Source organism: Podarcis erhardii (genome assembly GCF_964252035.2).
Source record: "Podarcis erhardii genome assembly, chromosome: 3".
NCBI lineage: Eukaryota > Metazoa > Chordata > Lepidosauria > Squamata > Lacertidae > Podarcis > Podarcis erhardii.
Genome location: NC_138507.1, coordinates 100,392,125 through 100,418,346, shown reverse-complemented (window position 1 = coordinate 100,418,346; position 26,222 = coordinate 100,392,125). Strand labels below are relative to the sequence as shown.

At 45.0% G+C, this 26,222-nt stretch overlaps 1 protein-coding gene across 1 annotated transcript in view; it reads right to left on the bottom strand.

Moving 5' to 3' along the window:
- Positions 1-1,559: 1,559 nt before the first annotated feature.
- Positions 1,560-26,222, bottom strand: part of PKDCC (protein kinase domain containing, cytoplasmic) — a 43,300-nt gene continuing 18,637 nt past the window's right edge. The window contains exons 2-7 of the mRNA XM_081854792.1: positions 24,695-24,817; positions 23,064-23,335; positions 20,137-20,216; positions 18,816-18,923; positions 4,164-4,337; positions 1,560-2,693 (exon numbers count right to left, since the gene is read on the bottom strand). Of these exons, the coding sequence (XP_081710918.1) occupies positions 2,608-2,693; positions 4,164-4,337; positions 18,816-18,923; positions 20,137-20,216; positions 23,064-23,335; positions 24,695-24,817 (843 nt within the window). The 3' untranslated portion in view covers positions 1,560-2,607. The remainder of the gene's footprint in view (positions 2,694-4,163; positions 4,338-18,815; positions 18,924-20,136; positions 20,217-23,063; positions 23,336-24,694; positions 24,818-26,222) is intronic.

Below are 26,222 nucleotides of genomic sequence, written 5' to 3'. Positions count from 1 at the left end.
ATAGCTCTGGAGCAAATCAGTTATAAGGATCAAAGATCCAAAAACAAAAGAGAGCAGGGGGGGGGGAGAGAGAGAGGGATTGAGATTAAATCACAGCAGTGGCGAAAAAAACAAGTCCATCCATTTCCTTTCTTTTTATTACAAAAATAAACAATTTAAGAACCAAAGTACAAAAGATTCTGAATGTACAAACTAGAAAACAGTATGACATTTGTCACTTTTAAACATTTTCTCGCTTGCTTTCACTGAAAGCATATTTTTAGACACACTTTGCCTTTATAAAAAAAAAGATTTTGCTATTTCTATTGCATTTATTAAGGCTCGGGTTCATTTGCTGTCAAAGGTTATTTGTTCTTAAAAACAGGAAAGCAGCACCTTCAGAATGCAAAAGATCCAGTAGCAGAAATGCATCTTTTGTAGCAACTACTGAAAAATTGTGCTTTTTGAATAGCGGCTCTGCTGATGTGTCAGGGATACACTTCTCTGTGGCAGTCCCAATGCGACATACGGAAATCAGATGCAACGTTTTCCTTCAGGTGTTCTTCTGAACACGTACATTTGCAGAACTTTGGTCAGCATGAGTTATCTACATGGCTTCCTAGAAGGCTAGGATAGGGAGCCTGTGGACCTCCAGCTATGATTGGACTCCAACTCCCATCCACAGACTACCTTGGAAGCTGAACTCTCGCATCTGGAGGATTACGGGTTTCCCATCCCTATGATAGAGCGATCCTATCATATCCATTGGAGATACCAGCAATCCAGAACATCTTCCAGAGTCAGAGCTGGCCTGGGGAATTTTGCTGCCTATCACAGAGTACAAGGTGGCATTCTACATACAGAAGCAAACATGGCAGGCAGCTGACTCTTGCTTCAACTGGGTGATGCAGTAGTGCCTTCGCTGCACCTGAGGTAGCAGGTCTGATGAGGAACAGGCCGTGTGGCGGCAAAGTGGAATGGCTGGGGAGGCTCAGGAGGAATAGCCAGGGGCTGCATATACTGTGCCACCTGAGGCATCTGTCTCACTGGGTCAAACAGTAGAGCTGGCCCTGATCGAGTCCCCAAGAAAGCCCATTATTTCAGCCTAAGTATCCAAGCCTTTTAAATTCACCCAACACAAACGATCTGTGTTAGCCCAATGTAATGAAACATCACACGAACCTAGATGATGCTACTCATTGGTTTTGAGATAAGCAAACAAAACTAGGACAGGCTTTCAAATTAAGACAGCTGCTGATCAGCTTACCCAAAAACCAGTTCCTGGGTTTTGCCTCTTTGTACTCCACTATCCTGTTCTATTGGGATGAAGCCAAGAGTGTTGTGCAGATAAGGACAGGTTTGATTGTCAATGGCTCCCATTAAGTGATATGGGATAATGCAGGCAGGATGCATTTGTCAAAAACTGATTGAGGCTGGGACAATATCTCCCTCCTTTTATACAGCAATAACGGTAGGGTTGGCTCCTAACCTCAATGCTGTCTTACACCCTTCTACTTTATCCAAGAGCATGGCTCCCATTCACTTGTATGGGAAAAGTAAATAGCCACAGTTAGGACTAGAGACAGATGCAGTGTGTCTGTTTGATTAATTACAGGCACACACATTGGGTCTCTGTAGCAAGCGGCTCTTTTTTCCTCCCTCCATCACAATGATGAGCATCTTGTTAGTTTATTTCAAACTCAAAAATAGCTATGTTTTTGACTTTGTAGATAGTCTGGCTGCAACATTTAGTCAACTAACCAATTAGATTTCCATTCTCTCCTACATAAGAGAGGAGGATTGTTTTCCCCAAAACAATGCCTGCTGCAACATGCACATGTATCATCTTTTTAAAAAGTTGTCCTCTTTTTGAACTATTGCATTTTCCCCCTCTTAGGCAAATAATGCAGATTTATATCCATTTAAGCTGACTTAATGCAAGCTTTTTGGGGGGGGGGGGGAATGTGTGACAACTTTAACAGATGCTATAGCGTTCCATCGCACAAGGACAACAATAATTTTTGGTCCTGCATATTTGGTTCAATGAACAGAAGTACCGATTGTCTCCCAGGAGATTTCATCATAAGCTTTGGAACTCAAAGAGGCTTTTAACAACGCTGCAGTGATTGTACTTGCCTGTATAAATATCTGAACTGGAGGTTCCAAACTCCCTGTGAAAATGAACAAGAATTTCCAACCAAAGCCTACGCAAACCCTATACATAGTGAGAAAAGCACACTAAAGGTGGCTGCTCCTTTTTAGCAACCTATAGATAGCCACACAGTGTATCACATTTTGGATTTCATTCTGCTTCTTCCAAGTCACATCTTAAAAATGTCATCCTATTGCACATTCGTCCTGGTCATGTTGGTCTCTTCTTTTTAAGGTTTGATTTCATGCTCTGCAGATTAGAAGGAGTGATATAGTGCAATTCCCTCCCCATCCTCAGTTTCTTTGCGTACAACAGCAGTCTCTACATTGGCGTGCTGACCGCAGTCATATTTTACTAGCTTGCAACTAGGGCTGCAATCCTATGCATGCCGCCTGGAGAGTAAACCTTGCTGAACTTCATAGGAGATACTTCTGAGTAAATTTGCACAGAATTGGACTTGTAGGTCAGGCTAGCTTTCAGCTGACCACTTTCACGTAGGTCGTCTTGTCATGATCAGATGCAATGGAAGTGGATCCCATCTTGAAGTAGACCAGCTGACGACCTAGGCAGAAAACAAAGAAGAACGGTGATTTTAAAAAAAACAACACTGGAGCTTTTTCAGATTAGGAAGTGATGGGAGTCAAGGAGGCTGCAGAGAACATGTACGTCGCCCATGGCCACTTTGCAACAGTAAGGTGAGCTCAAAACGCTGCACCCAGTGGAAGTGCCCTGAGAATGAGGCAGAAAAACGGAAGCACATTTTGCAGAGGGTGAAAACTTACAAAGAATGGGATGAGAGATTTCAGAACAGCATTCCAAATAATACTAAATGTTGAAATTTCAGGTTTCATGTTCAATTAGGAATAAATATCATGCTATGCAGGTTTCCAGCACTGTGCATAATTTAGGGTGCAATCTTGAAAACCTCTTACTTAGATATAAGCATCATCGAGTTCAACGATAGTTACTTCCAAGTAGCAATGCATAGGAGCTCCCTATGAACCTCAACAGTGCAAACCTGCATGTTTTTAATTGGGTTTAATTCCTTGAAAGTTCCTCTCCTAGGCAGGAAAGAGGTTTTTTTTAATGTTAATATTAAATAAGACTACCAGAAATATGCATGACCTCTAACGTATATCCCCACAAAGATCCCAGAGTTCATTTGAGGCTTCCCTTTGAGTAAAGTAGCATTTGTTCGCATCTGCCAATGTCTAGATGGGAGGGCAGAATGCTCTGCTTGTCAAAGGAAGATCCTGCTCACATTTCATCCAGCTGGAAGCGGTCATCTAGCACACACACTAATCTCTATGGCACTCGTGACGACCAATAAAGGCAAGGTGCTGGAATGCATTTTGCAGGATTGCTTCTGCAGCTGCTCAGCTGTTTTCCACCTTCTGCCTAAACTTAATACAATTTCTACCCGCAACATAATGTTGTGCTCTGGACACTGCCAAGAGAGATTTTGTTATGCTCAACAGCTATATGGAACTCCTGGGAACCGAAAGGTGATCGAAAGCCAGGAACATAGGTGGCTGTGCAAATGGGCCCCCACAAAGATGGTTAGAAACATTCCATAAACTTTTGGAATGCTGAAGAGTTCAGGGAAAATAAAAAGTTGCTCAGTGAAACTGGTGCCCTCTAAGTCATGGGTCCCCGTGCTGCTCTGTGCTGGTTTAGTGCAGCGCAGGGGGGACTCGCTGAGCGGGCGGCTCGGTTCGGGGGCTTGGGGGCCAGTAAAACGGTCTTCATGGGCGCACATTGCTGACCCCTGCTCTAGGTGGATGAGACCCCACCCCCTTGCTTTCGCGATTTTTCTAGGGAAAATAAAAGAAGGAAAGGCACTCTCCATGCAGCAGTTAGAGGCTGCTGTGACATCAGCAGCAAACAGACCAATCGCTTTCCTCTTATTTTGCATGTTTGAGCTCTGAAAGGAGAACAGGGCCCTGATGCCCATTTCAAGCCAATCTTATTGCTTACTGGCCATCTTGCTAGGAGGGAATGATAGTAACTCCAGTCCGCCGGCATTAATTACCTGTCCACGTTGTCTGATTGGTGAGTACAAAAGCTTTGCACTGGGAATGACTCTCGCAAACCTCCATGGCCTCACTAACGTCAAACACAGATAGGAGACATTCCTTGTGATGGTAAGAGGGCCAGCACCTGTAACTCTCATTGATGATAGTGGCTTCAGGCACCTTTCTGTAATCTGTAGGGGAAAAGAAACGCAAATATTCCACATGTGCTTTATTTAAGGAAAGTGGGTCCTCTCCAACACAGTCTTAGAAAATGTTACTGGCCCTCTTCTCCATTTCTGAAATATATTGCTGGTGTGTGTATGTGTGTGTGTTAAGGAATATTTTGCTATGCTCGTTTTGGTGGAGAAGAAAAAATAAAAAAGTTTGCCCAGAAACTCCATCTGCCCCTAAAATTCTGTCCCTCGTCTCCTTCCTGCGTACTGCAAGCCTTTCATTTCGTCGAGCTCTTTATAGAGAGAATGTTCTACTGAGCAAACAACATCCACTTGAATGAGCAGGCGACTCAGCCATCATTTGCTCTGAACAGGGGGCTGAATTGTCAGGGCAAGACCTGATCAGGCGTCTCGGCTCTCCTTCTGAGTCAGGAGAGCGTGGCTGTTTTTCTCTGCTTTTGTGAAGAAAAGACAGGTTTTTAATTAAGCAAACTTTTTTATTTCTTCCTAGGAGGAATACAAAAGGTCAGTTTGATTGATGGGCCCCCTGAGATAAAGGCATGGGGCGGGTTGGGGGGAGAAGGAATGACATGGGGTTGTTCAGGGCTTGCCCAGCACTGCGGCATTGCCTGTGGATTAGCTGCCCCAATTGGCTGCCGTTCAGTCTCCCTTCTCTGAGCGCCTTTCTCTGTCTTGTTCCCTGTTCAAGGCTCTAGGCCGTTTCCCAGCTGCCTGCAGTCTCCGGTTTATAAAGGCACCAGGCAAATCAAACTAATCATTTATAAACATTTCTACTTAGCTGATGGACTCGCAAATCACCCTTCCGTTTTTTAAAAAAAACAAAACCACGCGCTTCTAATTGTACCCATTAAACAAACTGTAAGCTGAATTTCTAGTTTCACAGCCTCGTGTTTTGTTGGAGTCATTTCAGTTCAAGAAGAGGGGGTTGTTTTGTTTTTTTTGCCTGCAGCTATGAAATTTCAGCCTGTTGATATTTTGGAACGGGCTTTGTTAAGGATGCTTCCAACTCAACAGTCACAGAGTTAACTTTTGGCTGCGATTATATACGGGCTTACCTGAGAGGAGGCCTCACATCCTGGGGACTGCGCACAATCTAACAGACAACAGATTGGTTTATATGAAAATTGCTCCCCACGCCATTAAGCATGCATTCCACACATCATCTCCTTGGAAAGTATGTGAAATATTTAGTAAACACACGTTGGTTTCACACAGCCCTTGGCTTCTTCTCCTCCTCTGACAACGAGGAAGCAAAATGCAAAACCACATTCAGGAAGTAAACTCCTGCATTCTCAACAGAGCTTGGGTTCTGAAACAGAATTAAAATTCTGCACAGACAGATCTTACGGCCTGTATTAGGTTGCAACCCTATAACCACGTACCTGAGAGTAAGCCTCAATGAAAATCAGTGGGACTTGCTTCTGAGTAGACCTACGCAGGATTGTGCTGCAGGCTGTCCATATTAAGGACAGTCACAAACTTTGCATGCCACTTGTGGGAGAGACATGAAGCTATGCAGGCCGCTAAAACTCTATGCCACCCACCCCCCCAATCCATAGAAATCTTACTCAAGCAGCATACACAGACACCAGGTACTGCCCACTAAACTTATTATCTGAATCCTAAAGGATGGGAATTTGCTTTTGAAGCCCCCCCCCAAAAAAATGGTGGAGAAAGCCATGAGTCTCATGCTGCCAGCAACCACTTTTAAAAGCAAAAACAAAAATGGGTACCACAGAGCTTCACCACAGAGGTTCTCAAAATAACTTGCCTTCTTAATTCTGGACCTACATCCTGATATCTGACACCTTTCCTGGGTGCTGACCAGAAGGATAAAATCCCAAACCTTGGGATCAACTCCCAAGACCCACAAAACCCAACTAATTCTCTGTATTAGTTGCATTGCAGGGGGTTGGACTAAATGACCCTCGGGTCCCTTCTATGTATGCCGGAAAGACGACAAGAGATCCTTACAAGAGAGATTTAGCCTGAATGGCAAGAGCACTGAATCTGCAATTCAGAATGAGAACGACTGGTAACCTGAGTCTGGGGTTAAACTAGTGCACTGACATCTCACTGTTCCTTCCCCCCAAGCCTCCTGGTCCTTTTTAAGCAGCTCTGGCTCAAAGCCTCAAGAGTGTAAGCTGAGCACTGTTTTCCAGCTCATCTGACATGCAGCCCCACCTCACTCCTTACCCACTGAAACTCCAGGTTGTAGCTCAAAGCCAAAAGGAGACAGCTGTCATGCTAAAGCAACTCCTGTTGAACCCCAAGGAGATGCTTGGGGGGCAGCCTTCATAGAATCATAGCACTGTAAGTTCGGAAGGGGCCACAAGGACATAGCTGCCAACGTTTCCCTTTTTTTAAGGGAAATTCCCTCATTCCAAATAGGATTCCTCTCAAGAAAAGGGAAAATATGACAGCTATGCACAAGGATCATCTAGTTCAACCTGGTCCGGTATTCTGGTGCGAGTCAGGCTGGTCACACCAGAGTACTGGACCAAAAACGGGTCAGAAGCCAGGATTGGCTTCTGTAATTCCTGCTTAAAATGGGGCAGTTGAATGGTATGGCATTGCTGTGGGTTGGACGAGATTACCCCTTGGGGGCTGGGACGCAGGTGGCGCTGTGGTCTAAACCACTGAGCCTAGAGCTTGCCGATCAGGTCAGCGGTTCGAATCCCCGCGACGGGGTGAGCTCCCGTTGCTCGGTCCCTGCTCCTGCCAACCTAGCAGTTCAAAAGCACAAAGTGCAAATAGATAAATAGGTACCACTCCAGTGGGAAGGTAAACAGCGTTTCCGTGCACCGCTCTGGTTTGCCAGAAGTGCCTTAGTCATGCTGGCCACATGACCCCGAGGCTGTACGCTGGCTCCCTCGGCCAATAAAGCAAGATGAGTGCCGCAACCCCAGAGTTGGCCACAACTGGACCTAATGGTCAGGGGTCCCTTTACCCCTAAGGAGACGTTCTGACCCTACCATTCTCTAATTCTATACAGTATCTGATCAATTCGTTATTATCAAATAAGCAACGTCTGCATAGCTTGTTCTTTTTGCTGCCATTAATTCTGGCTTTCGCCCTACTGCTCTGCCTGCTCAAAATGTCATTACCAGAGATAGACTAACAGTCACTCTTCTCCCCCCCCCCCACCAGCCCCTGTGAGTTCCGTGGTCTAAATAAAGCTCTTGTAATATTACCTAACGTGTTCTGTTCCTGTGAAAAGGTTCAGGCAAATAAAGTAAATCTTTCCACTCCTGGCAGCTTGCAGAGGTATGCGGCACAGACCCATCTGTCAAATTCCTAGAGCCCGGAAGCCACAGAGGTCTCCAAAGGTCTCCGGGCTCTGGACTAATATAAATACTATGTCATAACATATTTAGTAAATGGCAACGCAGGCTGCACACAAATGTGAAGAGAGGAGGGGGACTAGTTGGGTCCCGAAATGAGTCGAAAAATAATTTCTGGTCTCGTTCTAATGAGAACCACCCAACTCATTCCCACTTCCCGAAAACTATACGTGGACTGAAAAATGCAACTACCCGTTGAAATTCACGCTTCTCCTGAATTTTGCATTGCAGCTCCCCAAACGAAAAATGAGTCCAGAAATGTGTATATTAGGATTAATGTGCACGAAAATGCTATGATATTTTTTGCAGACTTCTTTTTTTTAATAACAGCAATGCATGTGGAAAATTACAACTGGAAAAATGAGAAATAGGGGTGGGGGGGTGAGGACTGAATCTGACAGATTCATCCATCCCTACCGAGATGAGGAAGTTGCTGAGCAGGAGGCGAAAGGTAGAAAGCTGCCATCTGAGAAAGAGAAAGGTTTGAGAAGCACCACAGGAGGACAACTGGAAGGGGGCCCTCTATGAGGACACAGGGCCTCTGTTTGGAGCAGTTTTTGGCAGATTCTCAAGACTGGCACGGAACTTAGAATAGCCACTGATTTTCAACAGTTGTTATTTTTCTTCCGTCTGCATGCTAGTTTAAAAGCAAGGCCAGTGGGGGAACGGAATGTGTTGCTCCTCCTCCAGGAAGGAGACAGTACCCCACACAGAGCGAGATGAGTATCAGCTGACCTTGTGAACACAGAGAACATCACCCGTAAACTGGAAGAGGCAAATGTTGTCAATGTCCAAAAACTATTTGCAGCAGGAGTGAGGAAGCCCAAATGTGGCCCTCAGGATCTTTCTATCTGGCCCTCAGGACTCTCATAGGCCATGGCCTTTCTCTGCAGGCTGCACCCCACACTGGTCCTGCTCTGCACGCTCTTTGGCTACTTTGACCTGGCTGAAGGGTGCCTTAAACTTATGAGGTCTGCCTTTCAACTCTGATAATGCCCATTGCTAGCCTTGATGGAGGATGGCTGGGATTTAGTTCATTGCACAGAGGTAAAAAAAGTCCCGTCTATTGTTCTGACACCTTTTGCCTCTGGCCAGTCTGCAATATGGCTCCACGGCTGGAAGAGGTTCTCCAACCCTATAGTCACACAGGAAGTTGTCTCACACCAAACCAAACCATTGGTTCCAGGGGATGATCTGAAGTCCCATGAGGCCACCACTTTGCTGAAGCTAAACAGGGCTAGGTCTGGACTGATTCGGAACCATAGGTGCATCACCTTGGGCTCCAGGATAGAAGGAGAGCCCAGATAAATGAAATGAAATATGTAAAATAGATCAGTATTATCTAAAAGGAGTCGTGGAAGGTCCGCAAGGTATCAGCCTCACCAGATGCCAGGGGAAATTTTGTACACAAAGCATGTGCCATCACTGAACTGTGACCCTTCCCCTTTAAATCACTGGTATTCACCAGTGATTTTTTGGACTTTTACCTATATAGTTGTACCTTGGATCTCAAATGCCTCGGCTCCCAAACAAATCGGCTCCCAAACGATCAAAACCTGGAAGTGAGTGTTCCGGTTTTTTAATGATTTTCAGAAGTTGAATGTCTTGCACGGCTTCTGGTTGACTTCAGGATGCTTCTGCAGCCAATCAGAAGCCGTGCCTTGGTTTTTGACCAGTTCCGAGAGTCGAACGGACTCCCAGAACGCATTCTGTTTGAGAACCAACTGTACCTATTCGATTCAAAATCCTAAATTTGCAGTTTGAACTGAAGAGCAATTAATAATTTTTAAAATTAGCTTTGTGAATAGCAATCCTTAGGGGACTTCACTTTCTATTTCCCTGTTGTGATATGACAGGAACTATCTGCACTTTCTGGAAAACAACTGATGACATTTTTGTTCCAGAACTTTTTCTCAATGGGATGAATGGGTCTCTCAAGCATGGGTGCCTATTTTGAATCTTGCACTGTTTTATTCTAAATATATTTGCAGTTTTTTTATTGTACTGTCCATCTTTCCCTGCTCTCTGCTTCCTGTTTCTTAATCAGTTCCCGGTCCTAACAAGACCTCTCCTCTTATTCCACGACTGCTAATCTGACTCGCGGGACTTTCTCAAAAGCTTTTTGAAAAGCTACTTTCAAATATTGCAGAGGTGACATAAGTCTCCATCACAGTCTCATCCAACGAAATCAAGCTCGGTAGCACTGCTCTGGAACATCCTGTCCCTCACTGAAGTGGGGAACCACAACAGCCTTAAGAATCTGTGAGGTACCTGCTCATTGTTGCTTCAGCAACTTTCTAAGGTGGGCCTGCATCATTCCCCACTAAAATGATGTGCCAAAGCCCACCCACTGAGTTCATGGCTGAACGAAGGTCTGAAGTCAGGTTAAAGTCCAGTACTCTGTCAAATGGACCACACCGGCTGACAATTGGCAGAACACCCGGTGGAGGAAAAGAACGCAACATTATTTGTCCTCTGTTTTGCTTTGCTTTGCCTTGCCAGAGAGGAACGGAAGAAGCGAGTGGAGAGCAGGCCAGCCAATGGAAGAAACACACACACACACCCAAAATGCACTATGCAGGCTGGAAGACAAGGCCCAGGGGATCCATAAACCCGTCAGCACGTGCTAGAAGCCTTGACGCACAGCACAGATGGATGCAAACTATTAGACAAAGAAAAAGAGATGCTGGCTGTAATGGCTTCTTAAGAATTAGGCCCATTTGAAACAAGAGCTTTATGACGAACTCATAAATATCACTAGAAACCTATGGCAAGTGTGCCTCTCAGGCCTTGGAGGACTATACTATAGTCGCATGGGTATTTAAAGTATACAGAAAAATTGAACAAGGATCCTTTGTGGGGGGATTGTACATGCAATTAAAGGAGATAAGTAGGTTCAGACTGGACCACCAAAGGACTAAATTGGGCCGCTCTTCACAATCCACACTTCCTACTCCGACCTGGCTGTTGCCAAAGCGACAGGTGCCATGGCACATGGACTCTGGGCGGTGGAATATGTGGTCTTCCTGTCTGTGGTTTCATCTAAATCCAGCAATGTGAGTGGGCATTTGGGGAGGGGTGTGTATAAACTCTACTACAGGAGTTACAGACCTTCCAAGTGTCCCTATTTTCCCACGTACGGTCCGGGAATCAGCGTGTTTTTACATGAGTAGAATGTGTCCTTTTATTTAAAATGCATCTCTGGGATATTTGTGGGGCATAGGAATTCGTTCTTTTTTTCTTTTTCAAAATATAGTCCAGCCCCCCCATAAGGTCTGAGGGACAGTGGACCGGCCCCCTGCTGAAAAAGTTTGCTGACCCCTGGTTTGCTCTCCTCCAAGGAGACCCACCTGGCTTCACCCTTGTCAGCATTCTGGCACCAGTAAAAAATTATTTTCTTTTCACAGGCCTTTGGGCAAGACCAATGATTTGGTATTGCATTGTTAAATCTGTTTTAAATATGTTTAGTGATTTCAACATTATATTTTTACTTGGTTCTAAATTGCTTGAGGACTTTATTAGTGGGAAGCAATACATAAATTTAATAAACCTAAACCATATTTTCTTCTTCTACTACTACTATTATTTCACCCCCCAAAAAAAACTCCTGGTAATAGGATGCCATTTGGTGACACAGGCCTTATTTCTATTCAATGTACTCAGAACTAAATTTAGGAATTCCACCACAATCACCCAACTTAGAAAGGTTTGGTTCAAGCCAGGATTGTTTTGTCTTGCCAAAACTTGAAACCTGCTTAAATGGTGTCCATGGAATTTGAAGGCTCCTTGTAGCAACTCACATCATAAAAAGGTCAAAGTTCTGCTCAATTTCCAGACTAATGGCGTTAAAAACCTATAAATAACCTGCCTAATACTATAACAGTGGCAATAAATTCACACATTCAGCTACACACACACACACACACACACACACAGAGAGAGAGAGAGAGAGAGAGAGAGAGAGTTTGGCATGGCATGGGTTAAAGCTACCACTGTAATGTCACATTATAGAGATTACAATGTACTCATCATCCTAATCCCAAACTCTTATTTCTGCTTAAAACTATTATTGTAAAGTTCACAAGACAGTCAATGAAGTGAGGGTACTCCCGCAGTGCCAAAATCTGCCCTCCAATTTCTCAACAGTTTCCATTTTCCTAGCTAGCAGACCCTCCAAGTGTTCCTATTTTCCAGGGTCAGTCCTGGATTTACAGAAGTTGTCCTGGATTTTGATTTGATCCCGGAATGTCCCGCTTTTCCTTAGGGTGTCCCTATTTTCATCAGAGAAATTTTGGAGGGTATGGGACCCCCAAGACAAGGAGACAAGTAACTATACAACCTTTAGAAGACATCTGAAGACAGCCCTGTATAGGGAAGTTTTTTTCAATGTTTAATGTTTTATTATGTTTTTAAATAGGCTTGAAGCCACCCAGAGTGGCTGGGGCAACCCAGTCAGATGTATAAATAATAATAAAATTATTGTGTTGTTAAATAGGACTCCCTATTTCCATCGGAGAAATGTTGGAGGGTGTGAGCTAGTTCTCAGGACAAATTAAGAGTTTTGAACTTATTGGTGGGGGTGGGGATAGCAGCAGTGAGATACCTGAAGGTGCGTCCCCCACCTTTCTGCCCGGACGCTGAGGTCCAGCGCCGAGGGCCTTCTGGTGGTTCCCTCATTGCGAGAAGCAAAGCTACAGGGAACCAGGCAGAGGGCCTTCTCGGTAGTGGCACCTGCCCTGTGGAACTACCTGACATTTAGAAGACATCTGAAGGCAGTCCTGTTCAGGGAAGTTTTTAATGTCTGACATTTTAATGTATTTTTAATCTTTGTTGGAAGCCGCCCAGAGTGGCTGGGGAAACCCAGCCAGATGGGCAGGGTACAAATAAAAAGTTGTTGCTGTTGTTGCTGTTGTTGTTGTTGTTGTTGTTGCTGCTGCTGCTGCTGCTGCTGCTGCTGCTGCTATTATATTTTTCTTCTTCCACCATTGGTTCCAGCCACATCCTCCACTGTCATGTGGCCTCCAACAGATTAGAGAAGAGACTGAGCCCCCCCCCAGTAGAAAAAAACAGTTTCCCCCCCACACACACACACACCTGGAGGCAGAGACACCTTTCTCATCATCTGCTTTTAACTGGTATTGCTGGGGGCTGGACTTAGTGCCTTTTGCAAGCCCTGCTGCACCCCATCATGGTGCAACAGTCTCTCTCCCTTCTTACTGGTAAACCAAAAGCCACCTTGGCTCTCTGCGCTCAGACAGGCATGCCAGCCTCTCCCCAGACTCGGTCGCAAGCATACGCTCTGGGACAGCAATTTAATATAAGTTAGGGAAAACAGGTTGTGGTTTCATCCTTTTAGCCAGCTCGAGTCACCCTCCACCTGAATTTAATCAGTCCTAATGGCCATTTATTTCAGCCGCAGCAGCCCAATTGGGTGTGTGTGCATGTATGTGTGTTTTACTACCAACTGTAGCTACCAGTTGGAAAGCTGCCAAGTCTCCTTTTCTATTTATCACCTGCCAATATGCCCTGGTCCAGGGACACAGCTGCAGCAACGGGGAGCCTTGACAAAGAAATCGCTTTACTCTCCCTGCCGCCACCCATCTGTTGTAATGGCAAATTAAATACCAAAGGCAGGGTCCAAAGAGAGAAGTGGAAGTGATTAGAACTTATTTGCAAAATGGCACAGCATTATAGCTAGGGGAGCCGCTGAGGCGGTGCCAAAATGGAGGGCAAGGATTTGCATAAAAGTTACATATGCTAACCGATAGGCCTAAATACAAATTCATAAATCATGTATCTAGAAATACAATGCATCTCAGCATACTGGAAAGGATTGTGACCAGGTGGCCTGCCCAGATGGCTGGCGAGGCGTGGATGGGCAACTTCAAGGTCCTCCCAGCTCTCCTTTCTTACAATTTCCATCTTCAAGGTGGACTTGCACCAAACAGCCTTTCAAACAGTGGCTGCCTCAGAACAGAGGACTGCCTTCTTTCTGTGAACCAGGACATGCGGCCATCCTATTTACAGCTACTAGCTTCCTCTGGAGCAGCGGTTCTCAACCTGTGGGTCCCCAGATGTTGTTGGACTACAACTCCCATCATCACTAGCTAGCAAGGCCAGAGCTCAGGGATGATGGGAGTTGTAGTCCAACAACATCTGGGGACCCACAGGTTGAGAACTGCTGCTCTGGAGTAAAGAGTGAAAATACTTTAAAAACAGCATCTGTAGCAGTGAGAGCATTACAGAGGGAAGAGGTAATCGACAAAAACCTCTCTCCTCCTTTTCCGTTACAGGATGCCACTATGAGAGTCATTTTCAACCAGTGTCCTGTGGCACCCTGGGGTGCCTTGAATGCTGGTCAGGGTGCCGCTGGAAACACTGGCCTCTGTGCCTTTTCCCTTCCCTTTGTCCTCTGATGTCCTCTTGTGCTTCTGCCCGCCAAAGGCTTGCACAGCTATTTATTGCAGCAGCCCTGGCTATAAGGAAGGCACCTCTCTTGGGGGACCCAGCTCAGAGATCAGGGATGGCAACAGCAGCTGACCAGAGGGCTCCCAAGGAGAAAGAAGAGAAGAGGAGGCTGAGGGAACACTCTGCAAGGGAGGGTGTTCAAAAAGGGGTGAGGGGCTGCCAGCTCTGCAAGAAAGGGGTGACATAACTGGGCTCCTGAGCCCCACAGGGGTGCCGCAGAAAGAATGCAGTTGATCAAGGGAGCCGTGGACTGAAAAAGGTTGAAAACCACTGCTCTATGAGATCCAAAGAACATGAGCCTGCTGGATAGTCCCTCATCCTGTTCTCACAGTGACCACCCAGTTGGCTATGAGAATCCTGCAAGCAAAAAAATTGCCAAAAATGTTATTTTTGTTTCAAACATTACAGATTGTGGACAAGACGGAGTGCTTCCGGAAGTGGCAGAAATATATTTCTAAATTTGTCTGGCAGGGCAAAAAGCCCAGAATTAAGTTTAAGATATTAACTGACGGGAAAGAAAGAGGGGGCTTTGCCCTGCCAGACTTAAAGTTGTACTATGAAGCCGCAGCTTTCTGCTGGCTAAAAGACTGGCTACTTCTCGAAGACACTGACGTACTGGATTTGGAAGGTTTTAACAATGCTTTTGGTTGGCATGCATACTTATGGTACAACAAGGTTAAGATCAATAAGGCCTTTAAGAACCATATTGTTAGGAAAGCAGTATTTAATGTCTGGACAAAATACAAAGACTTATTGGAAAACAAGACTCCGAGGTGGCTTTCGCCTCTGGAAGCTAAGGCCCGAAAAAGACCCAATATGGAGGCCAAATGGCCAAAATATTGGGAAATATTAGAAAAAGATGGAGACAATTGGAAATTGCAGAGTTTGGAGAAAATGAAGGATAAAGTGCGAGACTGGTTACATTACGCTCAGATTAAAGAAGTCTTTAAAAATGACAAAAAGTTAGGGTTCCAGGTGGAGAAATCAAAGTTAGAAACAGAATTGTTAGAACCAAAGACTAAGGTACTATCTAGAATGTATAACTTGCTGTTAAAATGGAATACACAAGACGAAATGGTTAAATCGGCTATGATAAAGTGGGCACAGGACATTGGGCATAACATTATGTTTGAGGACTGGGAAAGGTTGTGGACCACTGGGCTGAACTTCACCGCATGTAATGCTCTGAAGGAAAATGTAATGAAAATGATATATAGATGGTACATGACCCCAGTTAAACTTGCCAAAATATACCATTCGTCTGATAATAAATGTTGGAAATGTAAAGAAAATGAAGGAACATTCTTTCATGCCCTAAGGTAAGCCTTCTGGGAAATGATATATAATGAGCTGAAAAAGGTATTTAAGTATACCTTCACTAAGAAACCAGAGGCCTTCCTTCTGGGTATTGTCGGCCAGAAGGTGCTAAAGAAGGACCGAACATTTTTTATGTATGCAACAATGGCAGCAAGGATACTCATCGCTAAAAACTGGAAAACTCAAGATCTACCCACACTGGAAGAGTGGCAGATGCAGCTGATGGACTATATGCAACTGGCCGAGATGACTGGCAGAATCCGAGACCTGGGAGAAGAGAGGATTGAGGAAGACTGGAAGAAATTTAAGACGTATTTACAAAAACATTGCAATTTGGCTGAATGTTAAGAAGGATGCTAGATTATAAAAAATTGGCCACCACTAAATTAGATTTGAATTTGATGATAAGTGAGATTAAAGAAAACATAAATTTTTTGGAGAATTGCTAGATTATATTTAAATGAGTGGATATAAGATCGTAAACAAGTTGATAATTTGCTTGGAAAAACCTTTTTACGATGTAAATGGGAACGGGAGACGTGAGGGAGTCTAAAGAAGTGATGAAACCACGTTATGATATAAGTAAGGTTGTTTATTATTTGTGCATTTGTATTCAAAAACTTTAATAAATATTTATATATATAAAAAAAGAGAGAGAATCCTGCAAGCAGGACCAGGATGCAACATCAGCAACAAACAGAAAAGTTCCCCCCATGCTTGGAAGCACATCTTCAGATACTGCCCATTAATATCAGGGAGATGAATTTTCCAAATGGGAGCAGTATTGGCATAGCCATTTTCTAAATAAATATACATAAAAGCTACTCAGAAGCCATTTTACTCCTGTTGATACTGTCAAGAGTAAATATGGGAATAAGCAAATTAAAGAACTGGAACCCTTGTTTTTAAAATTTGGAATATTTGTTTCTAGTTGTTGTGCCACCTATAAATATATTCAAAGGCAGGTAGTTTATATTTTGATCCACTAGCCCTCCCTGTTTACAGTCTTTTTTGTTTTGTTTGTTTCAGGGTTTATTGCAACCTGTATTTAAAAAACACCTGTAGAAGTATTCTTGAATTCAGCATCATTTTAAATAGCCCAGCATCCAGATAACAAACTTTCATAATGGGGTGATTTACGATTAGGGAAAACACACATGACTATTAAAGTCTCCCTCCCCCCGCAACACACACACACACACACACACACACACACACACACATGCTTTGTTTCTGTGTCACTAAAGCGAAGTCCAAAGTAGAATATAATTTACGGCACTATAAAAAGTTTTACAACCAAAGCACAGTGAAAGCTTAAGACCCAAGTCCTTCTGTAACATGACCAAGATTTATCTTGTTAACGTTTATTTATGGGAAAGCTCAGATTGACAAGAACTTTCATGAAGTTGCTTTTCCACTGACACTTTCCCTTACTAACTGGGCATGGGAAAAGGCTTTGGGAAACAGTTCAGGCTCAATTGCGAGGCTATTGTAAACATTTTTACCTATACAGTGGTGCCCCGCAAGACGAACGCCTCGCAAGACGGAAAACCCGCTAGACGAAAGGGTTTTCCATTTTGGAGGCGCTTCGCAAAACAAATTTCCCTATGGGCTTGCTTCGCAAGACGAAAATGTCTTGCGAGTTCCTGCGGGGTTTTTTCCCCTTTTTTCCCCCTTTTCCTAAGCCCTAAGCCGCTTATCAGCTGATCCGCTGATAAGCCGCTTATCAGCTGATCCGCTAAAAGCCGCTAAACCGCTAATAGTGCTAATCCGCTAAGCTGTCAATGGGCTTCGCAAGACGAAAAAACCACTATACGAAGAGCCTCACAGAACGGATTAATTTCGTCTTGCGAGGCACCACTGTACATTGATAAAGAACCTTCAGTCCAGCAGCAGCAGAGGGCATTCGAGCGTTGAACGGGAAAGGCAGATTTGCTGCTGCCACTGAAATAGATGGGATAGCCTGCTTGATAACAGGTAGGATTCTGGGCCAGGGATGAAATGTGCAGATAATTAAAAACTATTGTGATTTAAAGCCCAACCTCTTCTGGCGGTTTAGGGAGAACTATCATAATGGTTTCTAAACAAAATGGATCTCAGCCAATGCCAAAGCAGATGTAATTGGATGCTAATAAGTTGCTGTTACATGAGTTCCCGAGGAATAAAACCTAAGTCTGACTAGATGTTACTCCAGCTGACTGTCAGTGTAGCTTAGCAGGTCAACGCACGGTTTCTGTTAGGGTGTTCTACAGAACCCTGTACTATTCTAATGATGCTGTTAAAACTGGATTCAGAATAATTCCCAGCATCCTGGCACTCTCCCAACAAAGGATGGATTGTGCAGCTGAAATGCAATTGGGGTGGTTTCAACCCAACAACCAGGATTGGAACTACTCCCACAACAGTCCCCTCACTGAAATTTCTACTTTGTTCATCCCTCTGGTCCTTAGCCATACACAAAGCCTACCCATAGGGTGGTTGGAGGTCATCTGACTACCTGGGATGCTACTGCTATACTTCTATAGTTCTGCTACCCATATGATAGCACCATACAACCAAGAGACCTCAAGCCGGGATAAAAAGACACAGACAGCTTGATGCTCAATCACCATTAGGAGTCTGAGAGCCCAAATCCAATGACACCTTTACCAACCCCACCCCTGAGCTGTCAGTGAGCTACCAGAAGGTGTACTGGAAGAAGCAAAGATCACCAGTGTTGAAGCAATGATTCTTCAACATCAACTTCGTTGGAATGGTCATGTTGTTTGGATGCCTGATTATTGTCTTCCAGAGCAACTACTCTATTCCGAACTTAAAAATGGAAAGCGTAATGCTGGTGGTCAATAAAAAAGGTTTAAAGACTGTCTCAAGGCAAATCTTAAAAAATGTGGTATAAACACAGACAACTGGGAAACAGTGGCCTGTGAGCGCTCCAGTTGGAGAACAGCCTTTACCAAAGGTGTCATGGACTTTGAAGACACTCATACTCAGGACGAAAGGGAGAAACGAGCGAGGCGGAAGGCATGCTTGGCAAACCCTCACCATGATCAACTCCTGCCCAGAAACCTATGTCCCCACTGTGAAAGGACGTGTGGATCCAGAACTGGTCTCCACAGTCACTTACGAACTCACTGTTAAGGCTGTGTTCATGGAAGACAATCTTACTCGGCTACGAGTGATGGCCAAAGAAGAAGAAGATCAAAAGGTGGCACTGCTTTGAATTCTCACCCTCCATCAAGACCCATGTGGGACTGCAACAAAACAACCAGGCCCCTACCCAGAAAGGCAGCATGCAGCCATCCTTAATCAAGACTAATTTGCTGGCCCATAGGGAGTGATACTTTACCTGACCGAGGTGTTCGTGTAGAATTCTGGAGATACATGCCACTCTTGTATAAATGCAAAACTCTTTCAAGCTGAGCAGCCGTTTCGTCTATTCCCCACTGAAGTTCTCCTATAAGAAGGGAAACAGCTTAGAGACAGAAAGAAACCTGGTATACAGCAACAGCTAAGGAAGCTTTAGACAGGCGAGGTGTAGCTTCATCGTGGAGGCTAATAGGGGGCAAAATGACTAAAGTTGGGGCAATAGATGGGACAGCAAGGGAGAACAAATGAAACTATTATTAATCACACTTCTGTCTTTCTCCAAGGAGCAGCAAATGGGGGGCCCTAGCAGACTCTTCCTATGTTCTTAACGTTCCCCCCACTGCATTCCAGTTGCTGGGGGATGATAGACCTATCTACAGTCATACCTCGGGTTATAACCACTTCAGGTTGTGTTTTTTCGGGTTATGCACCCGCCAAAACCCGGAAGTACCAGAACGGGTTACTTCCGGGTTTTGGCGGTCGCGCATGCGCGGAAGCGCCAAATTGCAATCCGCGCATGCACAGATGTGCCGCTGCGGGTTGCGAACACTGCGGGTTGCGAATGTGCATCCCGCACAGATCACGTTCACAACCCGAGCATCCACTGTACAGTGGTACCTCTGGTTACGAACTTAATTTGTTCCGGAGGTCCGTTCTTAACCTGAAACCATTCTTAACCTGAGGTACCACTTTAGCTAATGGGGCCACCCGCCGCCACCGCCGCACAATTTCTGTTCTCATCCTGAGGTAAAGTCCTTAGCCCGAGGTACTACTTCTAGGTTAGCGGAGTCTGTTACCCGAAGTGTTTGTAACCCGAGGTGTTTGTAACCTGAGGTACCACTGTATTGCCTTCAAATCCTGCATCCGGACTTCTTGAACACAGGACCAGCCCTGATGGATCAGGCCAGTAGCCAACCAGATGCCCATGGCCACAAAGCAGGATCTGAGCGCCACAGTGCTCTCCCCCTTCTGTCATTTCCAGCAACTGGTATTCAGAAGCATTAATGCCCCCGACCAAGGAGAGCACAGCAATCATGGCTCATATCCTCCACAAAGGCGTCTAATCCTCTTTTAAAGTCATCCAGGTTGGCGGCCATCACTGTGCTTCCTGTAGGAGCAAGATCCATCTTCTCTGTTTCTTCTCTGTCCTGGATCTTCTAGTGCTCAGCTTCATAGGATGCGCATGAATTCTAATGTTCTGACGGAGGAAGAGCATCCGATTGGCCACAGTGGGATGCAGGATGCTAGAGAGAAGGGAAGCTTTCAGTTTAATCCAGTGGAGATCATGACACGTTTCTTACCTGTAGCATTGACAATCTCATCGAGCAACGGCCTCAGGGATGAAGGGGCACTGTGCGGCAGAAGATAAGTAAAGAAAAACCTACAAAGAAGTGAAAGTTGTTAGTTTTGCGAGTTTAGTAACCGCAGGACATCATAAATGAATAATAAAATTCCAGTAATTTACAAGTCTCTGAGCTATGCAGGAAATAGAATCATATTCTATAATTAAATATAGAGCTGCGGCTATATTCACACAGCTGCTGGGTGAAGCATAGACAGAGCTGCTTTGGACAAGGCCACCTTGTAACTAACTACCTGTAAATACTTTATTAATGTAGAGATTTGAAGTAAACACACACACACACACACACACACCATGAAGTTGATCTATTTGTAAAGCTGTCTGCCTCTGCTTGGACAAGGCTTTTTATTTATTTAAGGACTGTAGATTCAAAACGTCTTTCATATGTCCAATCCCAAAAAGCAACCAGCCAGATTGACATCAAACCACTAATATTTTTCAGTGCTTCCCGGCAAAAGTATGGCACATATGACACAATTTATGTAAGACGCAGAATTCAGTCGACAGAATTTGGTTTATAATTCTAATTCACATTGTTGGAATTTGAGTTACAATGCCTCATAATAGGTTGGTTTTTTTTTTCCCCTCTCATTTTTAAATGAGCCTATTTTCATTAGTGGCTCTGCATAATTTGCTACACAAAGGCTCCAAAGTCAGGCAATAACCTTATTTGGACCAATCAAAATGTCACTAAGTAGCAATTAAAATTTTGAGTTGTCTAGAATTTTTCTGGAGGCTTGATGTTAATCAAACTTGTGGGTTGAATGGGAGAAGTTGAGCAATATTTGTAAGCTGAAAGTCTGGAGCTTATAATAGTCTCAAGATGGGGTGCAGGTAATGTTAAGCAGAATCAACTAGACTCCAAAAGAAGAATGGATCAAAAACCTTTGGAATATACAGAAATGGCAAAACTTACCGGAAAACTAAAATTTTTAAACCACAATGGCATGATTTATCAAGGGATATGAAATTTGAATTTCTTCTGCCAATCCCATACTACCATTGCAGTCTATCAAGTCTCTTTTTCAGAGTGACTTTTAACAAGATGGACAGTATAAACAGACCCATGAGACGTAAATTATTATGTCATGGGCAGATTGGTAACATAAATAGGACATTTCAGTGGATGCTGCCCTGTCCCTACGCCTGTCCTAAAAAGTAAGAAATAACATTTTCTCTGCATGCATAGATCCTGCTGTCAGTTATATAAAAAAGTCGCTCACACCTGGGGGAGAAAATAAAAACACTTGCTGCATGTGTGTTAAATGAAGTCATAGGAAAGAATTAATATAAGATTTATTGGTTTGCAAATAGAATACGGAGCTGGGTTCAAGTTAAAAGTCCTTCTCAGCTCTGATGAGTGGTTTTGTATGAGCCACACTATAAAGATGCTTTTTTTATAGGGTTCCCAGGCAGACTCCCACCGAAGGGACTGACCAGACCTAGACATGCTTAGCTTCAGTAGATTGCTACATTGCATGCCTTCAAACCATGCCTTGAGAACATGAAGACACATGGGGAGTAAACATAGAATCCTGATCACCAAATGAACCATAGAGAGTCAAGGCCAAACTACATTTTGCACTGCTCACACTTTAAAACAAAATGCTTTTTTAAAAAATATTTTCAAGAAAAATCAGCTGCAGGGCTCATGTCTAGAACATGGACCCAATTGCTCACTGCTGAAAATCACCCAGTTGCTACTCCCCTCCCCTGCAAAATGTACTCTTTGTGGCAAACTTCACCTTCAGAAGCAAAAAGCTATGGGGGGATTTTTTTTCAGCAAGACTCTGTTGCTGTTTCCTACTTCAAGTTGGGGGTATGTTGCAGATCAAGGCCCTGCAGCTGATTTTTCTTCAAAACAAACATCTTGAGCGTGTTTTTGGAGAAAGTGTGAGTAATGTAACACTTTAAATTTAGCATTTATTTGGCCTTCAGAGCCAGACTGTGTTTGCTGCGCGTCTTTAAAGACATCCCTTCCAAATGTGGTCCTTCTGGATAATCAAGAAGAAAATAAGTCATGAGGAAGTTACACCCCCTGTCCTAATTTCATGCAGCCCACCAGACGCTGTGGGGCTCTCCAGGCCCCTCTTTTTTCAGGGTCTCTTTCTCGTTTGTGTTCTGTGTGAGCAGAGGCACAGAGTTTCATGTGAAATGAGGCAGAGCTTGTCACCTGTGCATGTGACATCACGTGTGTCGGGAGAAGGCCACAAGGCCCACCATCATTTCTGTGACCAGGCCCTCAAGATTCGGGAGGGCTCAGTCTGCATACTTTGGATGGTTGAGCTGTCGTCAACCCCATAGAATTGGTGCCTATGTGTGTGAGAAAGTAGGGGAGAAAGTGGGGAGACCGAGAAGGGAATATGACTGCTCCATAGTGAGTCAGATAGTGAGCCCAGGGTGCAACATTACCCTGGAGACGGATGAAGCTGGAATGGACAGGATGGTGGAAGGTGGCACAGAGGGTGAGAGATGAGATAGCACAGGAAAAGAGGGGATGCACTAGGCAGTCCTGCCCACTTTGGGATCTGGTGTTGCTCACTGTCAGCATGCAGGCCCTAAGGCAAGAGTGGGGAACCTTGGTCCTCCAGGTGTTGCTCAGCTTAGCTCCCCATCAACCCTAACAAACACAGTCAATGGGCAGGGATGATGGGAGTTGTTGTTCAGAAACAACTGGAGGGCCACACAGGGAATGTAGCCTATGGTAGGGTTCCCCACTCCTGAAATAAAGCCATCTCTAACATTCGGAAGGGCTCTGGAGGTGGATCCCAACACTCCCAAGGAAATGTGAACCTTAACAGGGGGAAACCAAAGGTTTCCCACTCATGACAGCCCATAGCCATTCATTTCCAGCTGCTTCAATACCTGTAGGCATTGTAAAGATTCCTCTTCTCATTCATACTTTGGCATTTGCCCTCAGGAGAACAAGGCAGGCTGAAGTTTCTTGCCGGGAACTCCATGAAACAGTCCCTGCTGCTCGTGCAGGAGGCCTCCTCGATGCTGGCGTCATCCAGATCCGTCACCTTGAGCTCTCCGTCCACAATCACAAACTGCCGGGGTCGGAAATCCAAGAGAGTCACGGAGCCAAGGGGAGAGTGGGCCAGATAATGCAGAAGCTGAACTAAGCTGAAGCAGATCTGAAACAACAAGAGCCACGTTGTCACGCCTGGCTTCCCTAACAAGGCCGTCCTAGAAGGATCTGTTTATTGTTGCAGAGCATGAAAAAAATAAAAAAGACAACAGCCCTTTCATCATTCGAAACAGATTGGGTGGTTACAAGAGCCAAGTGCACACACAAGAGGATCTCTCCATCAATTCCCCTGGTCTTCAGCACAAAAGTTTGTCCCCTTAGATGTCCCAGAGAGAAATGTAGGCTTACCCCATAGGTGCACACATTAATCTTTGGCAAGCCAACACACCACTGCAAGACCCATTGCAAATCCCATCTCTGGCTTGGCTTACTGGAGGAGTGAAGAGCCAGTCGTGCTCCGTATATCGTTGGACTACAGCTCCCATCATCCCTGACCACTGGTCATGGTTGCTGGGGCTGATGAGGGGCTGGGGACCCCAGCAGCATCTGTAGGGCTAGAGCAAGGTTTCCCAAACTTGAGTCACCAGCTGTATTTGGATTACAGTGCCCATCATCCCTGACCTGCTAGCTAAGGATGATGGGAGTTGTAGTCCTAAAGCAGCAGGAGACCCAAGTTTGGGAAACCCTGGGTTTGAGCTTTGGAGGCAACCAGAAGCAGCATCAGGAGACAGCATCCTCAGGCAGCTAGTGGGGCTCCATGTGGCCCCCTTGCTGGGCTGACATTTGCCCTCGACCCTCTACATCAGGTGGCTAGGAGCTGCCACTAAAATTGCCCGCAACACAGCATCACCCAAGGGCAGGGGAAGCCAAAAGAGTACCCTTCAGATGTTTTCAACTACAGTGCACCAGAGCCAGCATGGTCAACGGTCAGGAAACATGGGAACTGGAGTCCTCAACATCTGGAACGCACCATTGCGGGAGTTCAAAGTTGCTTCATGCTGATCACAGTGCTGCCGCTTGCCATTGCCACATAAGCCCACCACAGACCACTGATATAGGAGAGGGCCCAGCAGAGTTAGTGCTGCCACTTCACCCAACCAGCTGCTTTTGAGATGGTTTTGAGACAGCAAGTGTGATCCTCAGAGCTGGCCCTACCGTTGGTCAAAGTGAGACAACTGCCTCAGGCGGCCAATGCAAGGGGGAAGGGGGCAAGTGGCCTCCTAAGGCCAGTTTCCCTCTGTTGGAAGACACAGCTCTGTATGCTTCATGGTCTGTCCCAGCTACCCAAAACTATCATGCTGCCTCAGGTGCAGTGATGTTATCCTACCACAGGGGACAAAGTAAGATTCAGCTGCCAGCTGTCTTGAACTGGTCCTGGGGATCCTGCTCCATTCTGCACACATATTCTGAAACCTCCACCAATGGTTAATGCCTCTTCAAATTGCAGCTTTGAAACTTTACTTACGCGAAACCTGTCCTCCCAGGAAATTTGTAAAAGCTGGATCATCTCCAGGGGTGAGCCCAGTTCTGTGATGGCAGTCAGGGTGTCTGCGATGTCATTGCTGTCTTGGTAACAATATCCGTGAAGCTGCAAATGCGGATGGAGGAAAGGAGGCATTAGTACATTATTTGAACGTATGAATGCTTCTTAAAATATATATATATATCATCAGTGCATTGAACTCCCCCTCTGATGTGTATTAGAGACTAAGAGGCACTCACCTGACAGTATGATTCTTTTGGTATACTTCAGTTTAGTCAGAAGGAAGAGCGGTTGTTTGCTTAAATCTGCTCCTACCCAAAAGCTCCCACCCCCCGCAAGCAGAAAGCTAGTATCTCAAGGAGGATGGAGTGAAGGCTAATTTTAAGTGCTTAGATGCAGGGAGGTTTTTTACAGGCAGAAGATAAGCACCATCAGCTTACAGACTCCATCTAGAGGGGAGACCTTTTCACATGTTAGGCGCTACCCAGCACATGCGCTCAGAGCCTTCAGCCTCCAGATGTTTGGGGCTACAACTCTCAATCAGCTGTGCTGGAAGGTAAAGGTTGGGGAAGGCTGGACTACATCAATGAATCCCACCCCCCCAAATGCAGCTTGACAGACAAGTCACAAAATTTATTGAATGATATATTTTTAGAAAATAAACTAAAGAAAATAAACACTGAACTAAAACCTGTGCTGTGTTCATGCACTGTTATAATACAGGAGGAAAAAAATCTTCAACAGCAAATAATTTATAAAGGATTCCCCTTAGATCAGTAATAATAATAATAATAATAATAATAATAATAATAATAATTTATTATTTATACCCCGCCCATCTGGCCGGGCCTCCCCAGCCACTCTGGGCGGCTTCCATAGAAAGCAAAAATACAGTAAAATATCATACATTAAAAACTTCCCTGAACAGGGCTGCCTTAAGATGTCTTCTGAATGTCAGGTAGTTGTTTATCGTTTTGACATCTGCTGGAAGGGTGTTCCACAGGGCGGGCGCCACTACCGAGAAGGCCCTCTGCCTGGTTCCCTGTAGCTTTGCTTCTTGCAATGAGGGAACCGCCAGAAGGCCCTCGGCACTGGACCTCAGCATCCGGGCAGAATGATGGGGGTGGAGACGCTCCTTCAGGTATACTGGACCGAGGCAGTTTAGGGCTTTAAAGGTCAGCACCAACACTTTGAATTGTGCTCGGAAACGTACTGGGAACCAATGTAGGTCTTTCAAGACCGGTGTTATATGGTCTCGGCGGCCGCCCCCAGTCACCAGTCTAGCTGCCGCATTCTGGATTAGTTGTAGTTTCCGAGTCACCTTCAAAGGTAGCCCTTTGAAGTAGAGTGCATTGCAGTAGTCCAAGCGGGAGATAACCAGAGCATGCACCACTCTGGCGAGACAGTCCGCAGGCAGATAGGGTCTCAGCCTACGTACCAGATGGAGCTGGTAAACAGCTGCCCTGGACACAGATTTGACCTGTGCCTCCATGGACAGCTGTGAGTCCAA